This window comes from Kogia breviceps, chromosome 9 (genome assembly GCF_026419965.1).
Source record: "Kogia breviceps isolate mKogBre1 chromosome 9, mKogBre1 haplotype 1, whole genome shotgun sequence".
Classification (NCBI taxonomy): domain Eukaryota; kingdom Metazoa; phylum Chordata; class Mammalia; order Artiodactyla; family Physeteridae; genus Kogia; species Kogia breviceps.
Window position 1 is genome coordinate 28,810,506 of NC_081318.1, and position 20,738 is coordinate 28,831,243.

Here is a 20,738-nt window from a genome sequence, read left to right on the forward strand (position 1 = left end):
CATGTAATAGGTATCTTGCAGAATACGAAAAAATTGACAATAAATAAAATCACCTTATCTATTTTGGAGAGTGTTAACTGGAGGATCAAAACACGTTGAGTATGCATTTGAAATAATGAATAAAATCGTATTTTAAAAACTGTAAATTGATTTGTGAATATCTTGATTTTCAAAAATGATGGCCCTTTTACCAAATGTCTCTTCCCATGATTTTTCTACTTTTTGAGGCAGAAGGCCACCACACCTCAATGTATCCCTTGGATCCATAACTAACCTGCCTCTGAAATGCTGAATACTTCTGAGTGCCTGCTAGCAACAGTCGGTGTTGAGGATTGTGGGGATCCAGGGGTTATTTCTGAGTCACCTGCTTCCAGGACCCCATCGCCATCTTTTTCATTAATATCTGGAAAACTGAAATCTGTGGAAGTCTCGTTATCATTAAGGCTATCTGAGGTACCTTGCCCTGATCCACTCTCTTCATCACTTGTAGGAACTGCCCAAGCTTTAGATTCTGGGCTGAAAGAAAGCAGGGCATTACCAGTCTGAACGTCATTTTCCTGTTTTCCATCATTGTGCCTTTGGGGTGGCACATTTGTTGGTGGTGATTTATCAGGACTTCTGTCCATATCAGTCTGACTGTCTGATATTACACCTGTGACTTTATTTCCTTCTTCAGAATTCTCAGATAGTGAGTATGAGACTGGGTTATTCTGATCCACAAGACTGTTTTCCTGGGTGTCTGAATCATTCATTACCTTTTCCTGGGATTCTCTATAGGAGGAGCACGACATACACTTATTTATGGATAAGCCATCTCTATCTCTGCCATCATAATCATCATCATCGTAATCATCAGTATCACCATCGTCACCACCACCCACTAAATCAGCATCAGATCTGGCACTTTGAGTCAGCTCAGAAGTTGTTCTAGAAGGAAACAGCAACTTGGTTGTGGTTACAGGACCATCTTTGTTGGGAGAAATAACTGAAATGGAAACATACGCGTTTCCTAAAGGGACAGAATGATCAGCAGTTACAACTGTATCAGAAACAACTGTTGGAATACCAGCCAATACCTCATCAGACATGGAACCCTTGGCAGAGGTGAAGACTTCATCAGAGTAAACAAGCTTATTTATAAGCGGATCTGGTGGTGCAGCAACTGATAAAACAGGAGTAGCAAATGCATGCCTTCCTTCTCGGGGGGCGGCCTGGTTAAGCTCCAAATTGGCAGTTTGGAACGACTCATCATTACTGTACAATGAAGGTACCGCTTGCTGGGAACTTTCGCTTTTAAGCAAAACTGGTTCAAAATATTTCTCACTTGCGTAAGAAATGGTTAAACCTTGAAGTGAAGCAGCGGGCATATTAGAAGTAGGCGACACATCAGAGACTGGTACAGATGTAGCGTGCAGCGTGTTTTCCCTTGAAGTAGAATTTGATGCCATGAGATGCAATATTGTAGAACTAATGTGATCAACCTTGGGGGTTTCAACCAATATTGGATCACTAAGCCCAGCTGGAAGGGCAGTTTTAAGCAACGTGTCAACATCAGAAGCCTGAAAGGAAGGTTGCAGCAATACTTCAGTATTAAAAGAAGCTGAGGGCTCATGAAATAAGAGCTGAGTTGAAGGAGATAACATTTCACTAGAAGCAGGGTCAGAGGATGCTGGCTCTGAGTTTGCACTAAGCACAGGCTTAAGCGAAGTATCACCAAATGCTTGAGATACAGCGTGTGAAGACTGAACTGGAAAGTTATTTTCTGGAACTTGACTAATCTCATGATCAAAAACCTTAGTAGCAGTAAAAGCAAGAAGCCCTGGGAGGATGCCCTTTGTGCTAGAAGTGCAAACAGGGGATTCTTGTAAAGATGCATTCAATTTATTTACATTATCATAGAGGTCGGGCACGACTGTGCTTTCAGAAGGGTAAATCAGCTCACTGAAAGAAGAAATGTGTGGTTCCGTCTCATTTCCATTTATTATGTCACTTTTAGAAAGCAGCTTGTTATCATCCCCAAGCATAGATGCTGGATATGTAAATTCAGCTACAGAAACAGGTGAAGACACGTTAAAGGCTGTCAGACCATCTGTGTCAGATAAAAGAAATTCACTATCAGAGGAGGCTCCAGACCACTCCCCATCACCAGAGAGGCCACGAGTAGGCTGCAGCAGCGGTGCGCTTGGGGTTACTAAGGGAGACTCAGGCATCGGTACGTGGTTAGAGCTGCTAAGTAAGGAACCCTGAACAGACTCATGCACAGGTACTGCAGAACTGTAAGACACACTGAAGAGGTATTGGGAGCCCTCATCATTAGTTAAGCCATAAGAAGGTTCAGGCCCTGAAGAACGTGCATGCATCACGACATCACTGCTGGACGGTTCAGCTTGAGAAAACATAAGCGTTTTATAAAGCACACCAGGTGCACTACCACCGAATTCCAAGGTCTCTGAGGCAGCAGGAGTAGTGGTCTGACGGGACACCACATCAGAATACGGAGCAAGGCTGGGCTCTAATAGCAAATCACCCCCAGCCACTGGCAGAGAAGCATGCAGGGACACCTTATCGCTCTCAAGAGCTGAAGTAACTTGTGGAAGGATTTGAGAAACATGGCGAAACAATTCACTACCGAAGGAAGCAGAGGAAAATGGAAGCAAAGGCGCATCATCATAGGAAGGCGGGATGGATTCGAATGACACACCGACACTGGGAAATACAGGCGTAGCATGCAAGGCCGAATCACTACTTGAAGCAGCAGGGGTAGTGTTGAGGATCTGATTGTCAAGCAACAGAGGGGTGACTAGAGGAAAGACTTCACTACTGTAGGAAGGTTGGAGAGGTGTCTCACCATTGTATACCGGTTGAGTTGTCTGCGGGGGTACCAGGTTGACGGTGGAGACCGAATCATGTTGTCCAGAGGATGGGGTAAAAGCATGAGGTGTTACCTCAGTTGGGAAGTACGCAAAGGTAGAAGGATGTGGCATTTCCATATCTGTGACCAAGGGACCCTGTGACACCAGTGGGCCTGGAGGAGAGGACTCAGCTGTCTTCTCAGATTCATCAATATCCATCTCGGTGTAATTAGTCTGGAGAAAGCTCTCTCTACCTGATCCCACATCAGGCAGTATTGTCCCACCTGGAGTACCAGGAAACCACACATTTCCATCGACGGAAGGATCCTTTAGAGATTCTTCCGAACCTGAGGAGGCTGAATCTTCTGAAGCATTTCTCGTAGATTCTGGTATAAGGACATCGTACGTGACCGCCTCTGGGATTTCTGAAGAAAACACGTAGCCACGGGATATGCTCTCAGAAACGAATGGCACAGCGGAAGTTGCAGGACTGGAGCCTGAAGAATCATCGGCTTCCGTACTGAGCTTGAAATTAGTCAATAAGCTCTCTTCCCCACTGGTATCAGTAGATACCTCTTGAGATTCCGTTACAGAAAGTGTATTTGAATATTCCACAGTCCCAGACAAGTTCATCTGTGGAAATCTGAGAACAGTTTTAGAGCCATCACTTAAAGAGGCTGAAGTGCCTGCCAGAGTGAGAGATGGTAGCTGGGTCGCAGTCTGTGAAGTCAAAGGAACATCTTTTTCTGGGTCTAATTCCGTGACTGGTTGGGAGGTGGAATCTAAGGATGTGTTGGGAATATCGCCCTTTTCAGAGAATTCGCTTCCTCTTGCTGGGGACCGGTTAGTCTTGGCCTCATTGTATTTCGTCCCTACTTGGTTGTAGTTTGTTGTGGTAGGAATCTGGGGTTCCTTTCTCCTGATTTGGTTTGTGGTACCGTCTCTACCGGGCTTCATGACAGTGTCTTCTTCAGTGTTCTTTCCCTCTTCTTCCTCCTTTGAAAAACAAATAAGATTTAATGGGACATAAGGAAATAAGAGAAAAATGAAATCTTAATAATATCTTATACTGCATTATGCTGTGAATCTTCACTTGTGGGATTTGGGGAACTTCTCATAAAGCACCACCCCGTAGAAGCCATGACTATCCTATAAGCATTATTATCCACCCTTGAGGGAGAGTAACTAAACTTAATGAAAACATCTTATTTATGGCTACTTTTTATTTGATTTGATGAAAGGAAGTAAATTAACAAATGCCACAACTTTGAAAAGAAGACACATTGTAGTGGTATTTACTTACTGAGAGTGTTATGTAACACAGTATTTATTTTCTTGTGTTTATATTTCTCTGTTCAGGTCATCTGGCGACAAGCTAAATAGCAATTAGCTTCTTGTATTGTGAAATGGCAATGAAACAGCTTATTTCAAAGACAAAAGTAGCTGTATATTCAGAATATTTCATTGTATATATTAAGGATAAATCACAATTTTTAAGCCATCATAAGAGGAAGGTTTAGGACAGGAAGAGGTTTTTGGTGTCGTTTATTATTTTGTTTTAAATACTTTTCCCTGAGAATTTCATCTTAGACGGAGGCAGACATTTTAAAGACAACGTGTCAAAATATGGTTCTAGTACTGGTCGTTAAATTTCGTGTTTCCTTTAGAAACACTATTCAGGTGACCCAGTCTTTCATGAACACTTAATCACTATAATGGCCCAGGAGTTATCTGGCTAGAGGTTAACTAAAACCCATGCTTTCTTTTTTTTTTTAAAAAAACTGTGCATTTTATAAAACATCTAATCATATGTTTAGAAAACTAAATTGCCAAACGTATCAAGATATGATATTTTTTGTCCACATGGGACTGGATTTTGTAAGTTTGTTAGCACTGCCATCTATTAGACTTCTTAAGGCCATGTGCCTTAAAAAAAGAAACAAGTGGGCTTCCCTGGTGGCGCAGTGGTTGAGAATCCGCCTGCCGATGCAGGGGACACGGGTTCGTGCCCCGGTCTGGGAAGCTCCCACATGCCGCGGAGCGGCTGGGCCCGTGAGCCATGGCCGCTGAGCCTGAGCGTCCGGAGCCTGTGCTCCGCAACGGGAGAGGCCACAACAGTGAGGCCCACATACCACAAAAAAGAAAAAAAAAAAAAAAGAAAAAAAGAAAAAAGTTACCGAGTACAAATTAGTCAGTGAGAACGTGACCAATATCCGTAGAAAGAATCTGAATCTTTAACCACGTGTGCTCATGAGCTTTTGTCTCATACGCACGGAAAGCGGCACTGTATGAAACACAAGCTTTCAAGCTTAATATCTGCATCATTATCCAGAGCTTAATTATTCAGTTGATTTTAAGTATTTTTTTTTTTATTTTAAGGCACATGTGACAATCCTGAGAAGTGAGTCGTTAAAAATGGATATTCTCTTAGATTCCGCAGATACATTTCCTCACTAGTGGCATTTCTTGATAAAATTTTTGCATTCTGTTTGATGCCTTGTTCACAAGGACAACCAGGAGATTTTACCAAATAATTTCCTGAATAAATATTCCCCTAATTGTCAAGCCCCAAAACTTCATGTAAAAGGAAATAAGAAAAGTTTGCCTTGACTCGCTCTTGGTGAAAGATACTCTTCTTTCCTTAGAAGTTCTCACAAACGTTTGTTTTATAATCTGATCCAGAGTTTCTCTGAGGATCAATGTTAAACTTTGCAATATGGAGTTTCTGAACTCTTCCTCATCTTTGCAAATCTGGATATTTGCCTAGTTTTCTGGTATCACTCCACACTCTTATCCTTTATCAAGACTTTCAAACTTGTTTTCTGCTCTATTCAAATCTCCATTTCCTTCTCTCCTCATTCTCAGCAGATGGCTTTCCTGGTTATAGAGAAAGTAGAAGCCACTAGACAAAAACACACCTCCTCCTAATGCTAAAACATCAAAAACCGGGACCAACAAAATCCACCCCTGCCCCTCTCATCCTGTTGTAACTGAAGAGATGTTCCCCTCCCTTTCTATTTCCTACATTTGTGTTCTAATCCATTCTCTATCATCTTCTCGGGAACTGAATACAACTATTTCCCTCTATTTTGTATTTTACATTTTTTGCTTTCTTGAATGGATCATTCTCATCAGCTTAAACTCAGATCTCTCCTATTTAAAAGGAACATAAAGGAAAATCTCTAATTCAACATCTAGTATTCATTTTACCTCTCCCCTTCTCTTCACAGTAAAGTTCCCAAAACACATGTCATCTATCTTCTCTATATGATCTGACAATTTCTATCAAATCCCACAATAACATTGCTTCTCTTCCTCTTTTCTTAGATTCCCACATGAACCTCCTTTATCATCCTCCTATCACAAGCTATGAAGATGTCTATAAAATTGTTCTTAAAACATAATGCCACTCACCTTTTCTTCTATTCGATCTTTTGGAAAAAAAAAAACCTATACACACATTAAACACACATATCCCTTTCATTGCTTTCCTTTCTAGCAGATTTTAGACTGTGAGGCTCAGATACCTCTTAGAATCTGATGAAAGTGATGGACCTTTCATTAATCCCACCCAACTAAGTCTTGTACATCTCTATGAGGTCATATTATCTCATGTCAACATTTCAAGAAGAATATATGATTCATGTTCTAAGATTACTTTATACATATCTGAAACCACAAATATTTTAATGGACACTGTTTCCTATAACTTCTTATGGGGTTATTGTGAATCTCTCTTTCACTATGGTTTTGATCTGGATCACACCTGTTATCCTTCACAACTTCTATTAAAATTTTTTTATTGTAAAGCCTTGATAGTGCTGGAGATACTCTGTCTTTCAAAGGCATGCATTCCTATTGGAAGAGAATTTGAGGAACATCTCCCAAACTATTCATTTCCATATTCAAGCTTAGAACCATCACCGATACATTCCAGATGTTTGCAACCTCTATCATTCATTCCTGCATGAATCGATGAAAGTGAATCGTGTTATGAACTGTGTTTGTGTCCCCCCTAAATTCACATGTTGAAGCCCTACACCCCAAAAGTGATGGTCTTAGGAGGTGGGGCCTTTGGGAGGTCATTAGTATTAGATGAGGTCATAAGGTAGAACCCTCATGAATGGGATTAGTGCCCTTATATTAAGAGTCATGAAAGACTGCTTCTTCTGCTCTGCTCTCTGCCATATGAAGACAGAACAAGAAGTCTGTAGTCAACAATCCAGAAGGGGCTCTCATCAGAACCCGGCAGTGCTGGTGTCCTGATCTTAGACTCCCAGGTTCCAGAACTGTGAGAAATAAATGTTTGCTGTTTATAAGCCATTTAGTTCATGGTATTTTGTTATAGCAGCCCAAACTGACTAAGACACAAACCAATGATTTGTAAAGATAATTTCTTCTTCTTGCCTTTGACTTGATTCTGGTAATCATTTCTAGGTATATTCATATCCACATGCATGTGCACACGTGCGTGCATGCAAACACACACAGACACATAGAGATATCCTTAGCTGAGTTCTGTGAACTCTTGATGAAATGCGGACTGGTCATTTTGGTAAAACAGTCCTTTGTAAGAGATAATTGCCATAAGATAAATAAATTATTGAGGTAATTATATCTGTGAAAACACAACTTAATTGCTATTTATTACTAGACAGTAGAATTAGTTTTCACAAGTTACCAGCTCATACACACATATGTACTTATGGACAAATTCATACTATCATTAACAATAGAACCTGGCTTTATCATATAGTCTCAGTTATAATGAATAGCACATTTGGGCTTAGGATGAAATACTGAATATAAGACATAAACAGTCATTTTCTCTCTATTTCAAAAATTAAGACAATGTTAAAATTTATAAATATCCTTAGATGCCCATTTACTTAAAGGACCTTGTGCTAGCAACAGACATTTATAATATAAGTAGTCCAAACAAAAATAATCAAATTAAATGGGCAAAAGAATATACACAATTTATACTTTGACTCATATTTATTATCAATCTGTCAATCATTGGTTAAGTTTGTTAAAAATAAGCTGTACAATATTAAGGATTGCTTAAATATTATTTTAGTCTTTTAGAAACATCTGAACATGAAAAAATTCCAATTTGTGGCTATAGTTCATAGCTATCATTATTTTTAAAGTTCACCGTTTTTCTAATTATCAACAAGCCTTTTATAGCTCTTTTTAAAAATTTTACCAATTAAAGTGTCTTCCAACTTCTTCATAAAATAATCATCATGTTTATTAATTACATGTCTATCTACGAAGCTCAGCAACTAATCCCACAAACAATGAATAATGCAACATGAACTTTTTATTGATGCAACATCTGAAACCTAACTGGTAATTCAAACCAGACTTCTTAATTTTAAAGCACTTGAATAAAAAGTAGCTATGATACCTTAATTATTTCTTCAGTTCCAATTAATTCAGGAAAGAGGTCAAGTTCTACAAAATTAAAAACAAAATTATTAACATTTTTATTCAACTATTTCAGCTTTATGGGTCAACCGTTGGATGGAAAGAGGGAAAAGGGGGAAAAAAAAGACTGTTAGTTTGGAAAATACAGAATTGCCCAAAATAAAAACTTCGAATTTCAGTTTTCAAGACTACTGAATATTACATAACACAACACTACATAAACGTACAGGAAACTGCACTCAAAACCTTCATCTCTATCCTCCACTCCAACTCCCTTCCCTATTCTTACCCTAACTGTGATTGAAGCTAAGAAAGGAGAAGGGGACAGTGAGGCTGATATTATTGGGTGTAATGAAACCCAAGTAATTTTTCATCAGTGTAGACTTACTTTCATTCTTAGCATGGCTGATAAAAGCATAGTTGGGAAAATGCCAGGGGAGAATTGATGGATTTATTTTCTTATTCAACTACTTATTCCTCAAGGTCCACTTCTGACTGAATATCAAGTAGGTCTTTTTATCCTTCAGATTTGGGCTCATACGTATTTGTACACAGGGTACTGCACCAGATAAAAGGAAGAATGTATTCCAGCAGGTCCAGCCTGGATTGGCAGCAGGAAGGACTGGCCGGGGTTAGCCCCACACCTTCTTCCCAGGGATACTCAACTAATGCCATCTATGCGAGGGATATAATGACCAGGATCATTTAAGTCTGATTTTCCCAACTGGCTAGAATCAGTGTACTTCTAGTCCCTGGCTATCTCAATCCTAAAACAAGACCCGTCTGTAAATGTTAGGAAAGATAAGGAGCTGGTTCCCTCTCTGCAACAAGGAATGTAGCCCCACTGCCAAATTACTGAGGAGCTCGAGGACCACTCTTCCTCACTCTTCATCCAAGCTGCCTCAGGAAGATGGGAGACAGGGTAACTGTGAGGGCTTGAGCATTATTACAAAGATGCCCTTCTTATGCCTATTACTTTAGAGAATCTCATTCCATCTCCGAAGTTTATGCTCTTCACTGTCCTTAAGCTGCTTATAGTCTATTTTTTATGCCTCTACAGATCCTCAAAGGAAATGCATCGTCTATAGAATTTTCAAAGGCATAACTGAACTAACATTGAATATTTATCAAATCCAGGCCTGTTTTACAATATAGGCTTTCTTGAGTTTATTTTTATGATAAAATTTCTAGGTGTTAAGAAATGTAAAACTATAAAATATAGTTATGTGCCTGAATTCTATTTAGACGAGAACTCAAGTAAAACACAGAAGTAAGCCCAGGCCCCATGAAGACTTAGATAAAATTAATACTCTTGACTATTTAATTATTTTAAAGTTACTTACCCTGAATAATTTTCGATGCTATAAAAATGAAAATATTCATGGGAAACAATCATAGTCTTAAATCTTAACTCTCAATTATTATTTTTTTTCTTGTTAAAAGAAGGAATTTGAAAACTTTCATTTGGATCATTAGTGTTCTCCTTTTTCTATTTTTGTCTCTGTGAAACCCTTTCCCACCCTGTTTTTCATGCTCTTTATTCTTTATATGTTTAAATTAAAGTGATTTCAATAGTCTGCAACTGCGTCTCTTTAACCACCAAGGAAACCAATATACGTGAATTTTAAAATGGGTTGCAACTAAACTGTGAGAGAGAAATCCAAAAAACCTTTCATATGATTTTCTAAAAACTACAATTAGAGAAGTTCATGCATGTAAAAATCTCCCATTTCAGCATGTGAACAATACATAATTTTATTGAAAATGTTTTCATATGGAGTCACTCCTTTTCATGTACTTCTAAAATACTTTAACATTAATAAGGGCAAATCATAATCAAATGCTTGTTAAGTGATATACATATTATACAGTAGATTTTCCTCTGTTAAGAGGCCACCGAAAAACATCTCAGTGAGAGTCCATTCTCTTCAATGTTCTTACAGAAGTGTTTTTAAAAACTGGTCTAACTTCACCTAACTTTATACTTTTAATGAGCAAAGATAATTCTCTTATTTATTGTCAGAGTTGGGGTGGGGTGTACATAATTATTACATTGAGTACTGATTTTCTTTTCTTTCAGTACTTTCTGTGTGTATTGCATTTGATTAATTTTTATCGTTTGACCAGAGCATAACTTAACTGTATAGATTATGTTTCCTATTAAGTTAAAATACATAATTCTACTCAATCTTATCCTCTAACGAGTATCAGGATCAGTGAGTTCTACTATAACTGGCTTTGCTGTTTACCGCAATAAGAAGTAAGAAGTTTCCTTTGGGCCCCTTCAGGCCCTAGGGGCAGAACCTACGGGTCCAAGCAGCCCTTTGATCCTTCTTTATTTCATGGCACACTCATGGGTGAATACCCCAAGTATGGGTGCCTTCATGTTGGTACGTAAAAACCCACTTTGAAGGATCTTCATTTTGGTTTCCTACGAGACTCAGATCATTTGAATTGACCGAAATTCTGGGGTTGCCCAGGAACACGTTATAGCCCTGCCCAAAATAATCTAGAAGTCTTTTGCTGAGCCTCTTCAGAACAATTTTGAAATAAAATAATTTTGAAACGTTGTTTCTATCTCCCTGGAGAATCGGAGCCATACTCCTGGGTCTGAGAGCTCATAGCACTCAAGGTCTAGTGCTGCTGATTGGTGCAAGCTCTCAGAATGGGTACACTTTGGTCTGCTGTTTTCTTGCAAATAATAACTAATGTTTTAGTGGCCACTGGTCTGACTCAGACACTGACTCAGGCACATATATTAAACAGTTCAAAAATTATACTGGCTTACAGAATCTTCTCACTTCATCAAAACAGACTCCATGAAGGATACAAAAAGTCCATAGTGAAGATTGTCAATATACTTTTTTGACCGAGCACTTAAAATTCACATTTATGTGATAATAGAACAAAACCTATTGGTTTGTTCTGGTTTTGTTTTGAGGCACATGCAACGTTAGATTTTCTAAAAGAGCATGTTAGTCACACATTAACATTCCATAACACGAAAAAGCAACACTGATGTAGGTTGGCAAGCAAGGCTTATTTAATTGTTTGAAGGTTTTAAGCCAAGTTTCACAGTGCAAAAAGGCAAAAGCAATGTAAACTGCAATCTCTTTAAAGTGTGATTTTTAAACCTCATTATATAATAACTCCTGTAGTGTAGTATGGTACAGGCTGAATAAGGACAATATGTAGTGATTTAACAAAGACAATTGTTATACAAATGAAAAGCACACAAAACAGGAAAATGTGTTGATCTAATTCAGCATGCATTTAAATTTAACACATGTAATTATCAAGGCGCTAAAACATGTACTTAAATAATGTCCTCTATAACTATATCATAATTAGATCTACATGATAGAAACAAGCATAAGTATTGTAGTTACAACCAAATAAAAAAGAAAAATTTCTAAAAAAGTTTTTAAAAAGAATATCCATTTTGTTTAAGACAAATTTAAATTGTTTCTGAACATGAGCTTATGCATTTATCTTAAAACAACGATTTATAATAAATTTAATGGACACTAATTTATGGTGATACTGTTGTACACAACAGCAAATGTAATTAAAATGCACAGGTGATAAATTAATCAAATTAGCCAAAGTTAAATGCACAATTTGGAAGATTGAGTTTTCCTTCACAGATACTGATTAGAATATTTAAAATCTGTGACTGAAGGAATGAGGGCAATTATAAGTGATCTCCTTCATTCCTTTTAAACAAAAGCAACAAAGAGTACAGTATTTAGGAAACAGCTTATCCAAAATAATAGAATAATTCAATAGGGTACATTACAATGTTACTAAGGTAATGAAACAACATGATTAACAGGATGAAATGGTACTAATAAAAACCATGAAATAAGCAGCAAACTCAAAAGCAATTTACATCTATATTAGCCACATAAATCATAAAACTTACAAATCTTGTAGGTACTATCACACTAAACCACAGGATAGTACTGCTGTCAAGACTTTTACTGTGATATATTTACCATAGAAACAGTCTTTAAGGTAATGTAATTTCAATGATGAACTGAAAATATATGGGCTGAAATGTCATTGTAGTCTTCACAATCAGAAAGAATGAGTTCTAAGAAAGAACTAATATTTTCTTTACAAAAATAGGAAGAGCCCAACTTTGGGTAATTGATTTTTGACAAAGGACTTTTTGGTAGAAATAACTAAGGAATAAACTAAGTTTTTAACCCTTGGTTTTTAAGAGTAACATCATAGTAAAATATCAAATCAAATACCATCTTTTACCAAAACATGTACAAAATGCCCTAAGGGACTGGGATATCCATGGAGATTAAATGATGTGTCCAAGCTAGCACCTCATTAGTTCAATGGTGTCCCGATCCTTTGAACAAATAGAAATTAAGTTATAATATGTATTATTTTGTACAAATGGTGTAAGTGCTACAAATGATACAAGTACATTATACTTTGTGCCAGTATAGACTCAGTCTAAAAGGATCACTCAGAAATCACTTCTGTAAGAAAAAGAAATAAAAGGAATCCAAATAGGAAAAGAAGAAGTAAAGCTGTCACTGTTTGCAGATGACATGATACTATACATAGAGAATCCTAAGGATGCTACCAGAAAACTACTAGAGCTAATCAATGAATTTGGTAAAGTTGCAGGATACAAAATTAATGCACAGAAATCTCTGGCATTCTTATACACTAATGATGAAAAATCTGAAAGTGAAATTAAGAAAACGCTCCCATTTACCATTGCAACAAAAAGAATAAAATATCTAGGAATAAACCTACCTAAGGAGACAAAAGACTTGTATGCAGAAAACTATAAGACACTGATGAAAGAAATTAAAGATGATACAAATAGGTGGAGAAATATACCATGTTCTTGGATTGGAAGAATCAACATTGTGAAAATGACTATACTACCCAAAGCAATCTACCGATTCAATGCAATCCCTATCAAATTACCACTGGCATTTTTTACAGAACTAGAACAAAAAATTTCACAATTTGTATGGAAACACAAAAGACCCCGAATAGCCAAAGCAATCTTGAGAACTAGAAATGGAGCTGGAGGAATTAGGCTCCCTGACTTCAGACTCTACTACAAGGCTACAGTAATCAAGACAATATGGTACTGGCACAAAAACAGAAATATAGATCAATGGAACAGGATAGAGAGCCCAGAGATAAACCCACACACATATGGTCACCTTATCTTTGATAAAGGAGGGAAGGATATACAGTGGAGAAAAGACAGCCTCTTCAATAAGTGGTGCTGGGAAAACTGGACAGCTACATGTAAAAGTATGAAATTAGAACAATCCCTAACACCACACACAAAAATAAACTCAAAATGGGTTAAAGACCTACATGTAAGGCCAGACACTATCAAACTCTTAGAGGAAAACATAGGCAGAACACTATACGACATAAATCACAGCAAGATCCTTTTTGACCCATCTCCTAGAGAAATGGAAATAAAAACACAAATAAACAAATGGGACCTAATGAAACTTAAAAGCTTTTGCACAGCAAAGGATACCATAAACAAGACCAAAAGACAACCCTCAGAATGGGAGAAAATATTTGCAAATGAAGCAACTGACAAAGGATTAATTTCCAAAATTTATAAGCAACTCATGCAGCTCAATAACAAAAAAACAAACAACCCAATCCAAAAATGGGCAGAAGAACTAAATAGACATTTCTCCAAAGAAGATATACAGATTGCTAACAAACACATGAAAGAATGCTCAACCTCATTAATCATTAGAGAAATGCAAATCAAAACTACAATGAGATATCATCTCACACCGGTCAGATTGGCCATCATCAAAAACTCTAGAAACAATAAATGCTGGAGAGGGTGTGGAGAAAAGGGAACCCTCTTGCACTGCTGGTGGGAATGTAAATTGATACAGCCGCTATGGAGAACTGTATGGAGGTTCCTTAAAAAACTACAAATAGAACTACCATACGACCCAGCAATCCCACTACTGGGAATATACCCTGAGAAAACCATAATTCAGAAAGACTCATGTACCAAAATGTTCATTGCAGCTCTATTTACAATAGCCAGGACATGGAAGCAACCTAAGTGTCCATCAACAGATGAATGGATAAAGAAGATGTGGCACATATATACAATGGAATATTACTCAGCCATAAAAAGAAATGAAACTGAGTTATTTATAATGAGGTGGATGGACCTGGAGTCTGTCATACAGAGTGAAGTAAGTCAGAAGGAGAAAAACAAATACCGTATGCTAACACATATATATGGACTCTAAGGGAAAAAAATGTCATGAAGAGGTTAGTGCTAGGACGGGAATAAAACACAGACTTACTCGAGCATGGACTTGAGGATATGGGGAGGGGGAGGGGTGGGCTGTGACGAAGTGGGGGAGTGGCAGGGACATATATACACTATCAAATGTAAATTAGATAGCTGGTGGGAAGCTGCTGCATAGCACAGGGAGATCACCTCTGTGCTTTGTGACCGCCTGGGGGGGTGGGATAGGGAGGGTGGGAGAGAGGGTGATGCAAGAGGGAGGAGATGTGGGAGCATGTGTGTATGTATAACTGATTTAGTTTGTTGTAAAGGGAAAACTAACACACTATTGTAAAACAATTATACTCCAATAAAGATGTTAAAAAAAAAAAAAAAAAAAAAAAAAGAAATCACTTCTGTAGAAAATAGACATTTGATCTGTTTTTCCATATGCAATAAGCTTCTCTCTCAAAAATAAAAAAACAAAAAGATTCAGAAAGTCTAAACTTTTAGCATAGTGGCTAGAATAAGAAAGTGTACAACATAAATAGCTAAAATTATTTTTTGTAAACTCCTGGGAAATTTTTTTATGTTCAGAAATTAGAGTGGTATAATCAAACCAAGATAGTAAAGTTAAGTGAATGTATTCAATATAATTCATATCCTAAAATACACAATAGTATATTCGAGATTTTTATATACCACATTTAAACAATTCACATATGATATTGGCCAACATGGTCAATGGTGCACTGCTACAGATATCATTTTGGGCGTGGATCAATATGGGGAACTTTGGTGAAGGATGACATTCAATGGAGGGGCATGATATGGTACAGTGAAATCACGGTCAGTTAATTTGATACTCACCTTTCAATAAGACTTAGAGCTCACATTCCATTTAAAAAAAACCCTGATTTTGAAAAATAATGCTAAATAAAAGCAATAGGAAAGATGGTTATACCCAGGACATGAGGCAGATCATAAGAAATATTACTAAATAATGATTTTGCCATCATGAAAGTAGTAATATTCATTAGCCATCAATGCTCTAACTTGGGAAATATCTTGGCAAGTTTTGTAGCCTGTGGTTTGGAAGGATCCATAATCTAACATCTAATGCTCTGACATATATTCTTTAACTTAAAAGTTCAACTAATGAGAACAATTATGATGAGGTAATCAATGAATGAGCTTGTAATAGATTAAAGCCCTGCTATGGCATATAGACCACAAAGGCAAATCAACAGACATCGGTTTTCCTTCCATATGTAAAAGTAAAATATGCTACAATTAATATCACTTGTAACCATCGCCATTAAAAACTTGTGAAAGTTTCAGTGAGTAGCCTCATGGTAGGGATGAACAAAGAATATTTACATTTATGTATGTACGTATGTTTGCATATATTTACGAACATGCATGTGCATGATGTGTATGTGTATATATATGCATACACATATATGCACATATATAATTCCATTCTATCACTTAAAAAATGCTTATACTAACAAAAGGAAGGCTTTAATTTAGTTATGTAAATTTGTAAATTGTCAAATTATGATGGTCAGCACTTCATTCAATTATTGCATATGCCTTGAGATCAAAGATTTTCCTGTAATACTTAGAGAAGATGCATGCAAATGAAATACAATTAGAAACAACTTTTTTGTTTGCTTTTATGGAGTAATACTGGCAAATCTAAGAGGAAAGCTCCCTCTCCCACACCAAATTATAAAAAGTGGATTAAAATATCTAAGATAAACTTTTGAGATGCTTTGTATAGATATTTCAAAGTACCTCACATGATCCTTGAATCACGTATATACTTACTACAAAGTGCTTTGCGGGCTGAAAGAGGAAATAAACACAAATGAAACCAACTCTTTATTTTCCAAAATCAAAGACTTTATATTTACTTAGCTATTTTCATTTGGTGGCCAGTACAGACATTACCATAGGTTTTGCTGTTCTTATTTTACAAATAGAAAACTTCAATATTAAGAATAAATTTACTTATTGTGCTGCACTATATCTGCTGAATGAAAAATGAGTTCCATGCTTTACAAAATTACCTGATGATCCGAACTAAAAAGGAAATCATTTTGCCTTTTGGCCAAAAGAATATAAAGTCAGAGAGAAAGCACCAATGCATTCAGAAATTAAACTAGCCTCGTTTATCTAGATAAGGCATATCGGGGGTCACTTACCAGTGTCATCGGAAGGCATGTCCACAATCAGCTGGTCGCTGTATTTTCCATATAAGCCATTAGTGCATATGGCTACTATTTGAAGAACATAACTCATATTGGGTAGTAAATTATTAAGAATAGCACCCTAAAAGAAAGGTGGCAGTAATTACACCAGTGTATTATTCTCATAGGAGTACTAACATACTAGACTTCGGTCCTTAGAAAAGATTTTCTCATTTGTCAATAGAAAAATTTATATTTTATTAACCTGAGAAAAAATTCTATGCAATGTTGTTAAGTTGAACTTGTGACATTTGTGAATTAGGGAGATACTGGAAAACTACACTTTTTTTTCTTTTTACAAATCAGATCTAGTATTAGAAAATTTCGTATTTTAAATATTTGTTTAAAATTTCTACGTAAATAGAATTATTATCTTCTTCACATCATTATGAAGTGAAAAATAGTATATTCTCATAAATTCCACAACTTTCTCAATTCCTAGTGTCTTTGTTTTAGACATCTGAATTAAAAAGTTGTTACAAATCTCATTATTTTGTTTACATGATATTCAACACCAGCTTTTGTTTAAATGCAGGTTCCTAGGGCTTGAGTGACACCCCAGTGAGTGTCTATATTCGGAGTTCAATGTCTTGGACCTATACTGGGGGCTTTCTTGAGGGGTTTTCTCAGCTATACCCCAACACCTCCCTACCAGGGCAAAGCTTAGTACTGAGATGTTCAGGTCACAGAAGGAATCTGTACTTTATTTTCTTTAATTCTTGTGCATGCGTGGGGAGCAAGAGGACGTGAATCCTTTCCTAAGGGTTTTACCTGCCTCATGTCCCCAAAGTTCTATCTCAATTGACTTCACATCTGTTACTTGGAAATTTGATGCGAAGAAAAGGACTTTCTGGGCTTCCCTGGTGGCGCAGTGGTTGAGAGTCCGCCTGCCGATGCAGGGGACGCGGGTTCATGCCCCGGTCCGGGAGGATCCCACATGCCACGGAGCGGCTGGGCCCATGAGCCATGGCCACTGAGCCTGCGCGTCCGGAGCCTGTGCTCCGTAACGGGAGAGGCCACAGCAGTGAGAGGCCCGCGTACCGAAAAAAAAAAAAAAAAGAAAAGGACTTTCAAGACCCTTACTCTATTCCCCTACTCGATTTCCCTTGTGCTGATTCAGTATGATGGGGAAACAACATATGACGGTATCAGAGCACTGACATTCCAGGCCCAATTCTTTCCCCAACGGTGAGAGCATAAAGTATTTAACTGTTCTTTGAGTCCTTTTCTTTGTAAAGAGAGACTGCACTCGATGATCTCCAGTTCTAAGTCTTCCATAAGTGTCTACTCTACAATGTTGCTGTTGGCAAAGCTGTGGTCTCCATGTAATTCAAAACATTAGTAAGAACTTAGTGTCAACCCCTGTAAGTTCTGACATAGTTAAATACAGCTTCTGTGTCCCCTTCACCCCACCAGAGAGCTTCATACAAAGTCTAAAGTCACAAAAGGCAACAATATACATACAATCATTTTAAGTTCTTACCCTAAAAATTAAACTACAATACACGAAACAATTGATCTTATAGTTACCAAGTCTTGATAGCCATCTGTCAAAAACTCATGCTTGGTTTGGTCTTCTCCCTCTAACTGCTGGTACAGAACTGCGAACTTCTCAATCATGGTATCATAAACTACTCGAGGTCTCTCCCACGTAACAAGAAGGCTGGTATAATTCTCTGGGTCGGCTTGAACATTTTCTGGTTCTGAACTACAAACTTCAGAGAAAAAAAAAAGTACAGTTATTGATACAACTGTCACCCTCTAGGATTTCAACAAGTGAAACATATTCTACGAACATTTTTGTTGTATTTTAATAAAGGGTAAAAAGTTACACTTTCCCGCTGTGGCACTTCTGTTCATGCCATCTCCTGTATCTGAGATACTTCTTCCTTCTTTCTGTGAATGAAAAATATCGCCTGTCGTATCAGTAAACAAAGGATGTTGCGGCCATCAAGCCATCACATTACAGCTGCCCCAACAGTGCACCCTGAGGCAACTCAGGATGGCAATGTACAGGAAACTGACCCCAGAGAGCTGAGGTGCATATCACAGGAATGATTTCAGTGAGCCCAGACTCGTGCATCTTCCGATACATAGGAAAACGCTAAATTCCTTAACTTGAGATATCAGGTTTTCTTTAATTAACGGTAGGTAATCTTTTGATGTTCTGACTATCTGGTCTTTGTTGCAAAAACTCCTATCTATCCCGCTTTGCCTCTTCGGAGCAGTCCCTCAGAGTGATCTGAGAGTCCTGTCTCCTGGGCTTGAAGTGCTTAGAATGTCTGCCGAATAAAACATAACGCTCATCTTTTAGGTTGTGCATTTGTTTTCAGTCGACACCTCCTATCTCTATCTGTTGACGTCTATCTTCCTACTCAGGAAACGTCTTGATCAAGTGCAACCTTCTCTGTTACGCACACTTTGATCTCTGCTGAAGTGATCTCTGTCATTTTCAGTTGTCTCTTTTGTTTTACCACTATTATTTCATTGCATAATTGCCTGTTCTATTATATATATTTTTTCCGAATGGGTCTTAACTCCTTTAGTAGATTATAAACATAAGAACCAGAGCTTCATATTTCTGTATTGCCCAGAACACCATCTTGAATATATCTGGCATACTGATTCAGTTTTCAAATATAAAGGAACAAAGGATATCTTCAGGTTTATGGTGTCTTTATTACACTTGTTGGGTACCTGACAAATATGCTTAGCTCAGGATGAGGAGAATTTCAATGATAAAAGATGGTCTATTATCAGACATTTTATTGTTTGAAAATCCTTAAAATAATTAAAAATTCCCTAGCACAGAAAACCAGAGAAGAACAACTAAAACTATTATTTCAATATTTTTCAGACCTGCTGACAAAAATCCCACTTTGACATCATAAATAGATTAAGCAATTAATTTCAGGGAATTACAAGATTTGTTTGTCTCAGCTGAAAAAATATATTGAAACTCATTCAGGGACTTCTTAAAATGAATTGAAGCCCATGCTGGGAATCATGCTAAAAATGTCGTTCCATCTGAAATACATTCATAATGTGATAATTTGGACTGTGAGGATAAAAATGACAAAATTCGTGATACTGTGCTAGTAAAGCAAAGTAATGAATATAATCTCTTCATAGGCCAGATAGATTTGCAAAAGAGAGGGAGAGAAAGGTCTCTAAGGCCAAAGATTATGCTTGCAGAGCATATTATGCTCACATATTATGTTCACAGAATCCAGGCTTTGCTTTAAAGGGACACCAGAAGTTACAAACCACTAGACGAGACCACGCAGTTTACTTAAGTCAACCAATCATCACTACTACCAAAACTATTTCCAGGACCCAACGAAAACATGCAAGCAGCAGCATCAGAATATGAGCAAAAAGCCTTTTTGTCTCTATCAGTCTGTAGTTCCTCTCGAGAACACGGGAGGGCACCCCAAACTAACAATTGACCTTATAAATGGAAACAAATTTTATTACGGTACTTAATAATAGATATTTTGGCATATGTATGCTATGCTAGCAGTGGTATATGGATGATTCAGAGAAACATAAATATATATACACATATACCCTTTAAATCAATATATGAATAACTTTGTAAGAGTTAAGAGACAGAAGTTTTCACTGTTAAAACTATATACTATTTTTTGTTTATCGAGGATGTAGGGTGGGGTGTTCCTTTGGGAATAAGAGGACAATTCTTCCGTTATCAAAAACCACGAATTCAGAATAAGAAAATGTATTCGAATTCAGGTCTAGACTCCACCATCGTTACTCTATCTAGTGACAATTCTATTAGCGTCCGCCAGATGGCAGAAGACCGCCAAAGCATCTCAGAAGTGAGCTGCTAACGTAAACTATACAGGTGGAGGAACAGGATTGATTGACTCAGCCTAGATTCTGATGAATCCCAAGTCTGTTTTTAAAAGACGG

General features: G+C 37.4%; 1 protein-coding gene across 6 annotated transcripts in view; it reads right to left on the reverse strand.

The window, feature by feature from the left end:
• The window catches only part of PTPRZ1 (protein tyrosine phosphatase receptor type Z1), a 178,006-nt gene that overhangs the window by 38,968 nt on the left and 118,300 nt on the right, over positions 1–20,738 (reverse strand). For 3 of the 6 annotated variants that reach the window (XM_067042270.1, XM_067042271.1, XM_067042269.1), the window contains 4 exons: positions 18,336–18,520; positions 16,761–16,887; positions 8,266–8,312; positions 275–3,848 (listed from right to left, as the gene is read on the reverse strand). In XM_067042270.1, coding sequence (XP_066898371.1) covers positions 275–3,848; positions 8,266–8,312; positions 16,761–16,887; positions 18,336–18,520 — 3,933 coding nt within the window. The remainder of the gene's footprint in view (positions 1–274; positions 3,849–8,265; positions 8,313–16,760; positions 16,888–18,335; positions 18,521–20,738) is intronic. The other 3 variants (XM_059073956.2, XM_059073955.2, XM_067042272.1) reach the window with 2 other exon arrangements.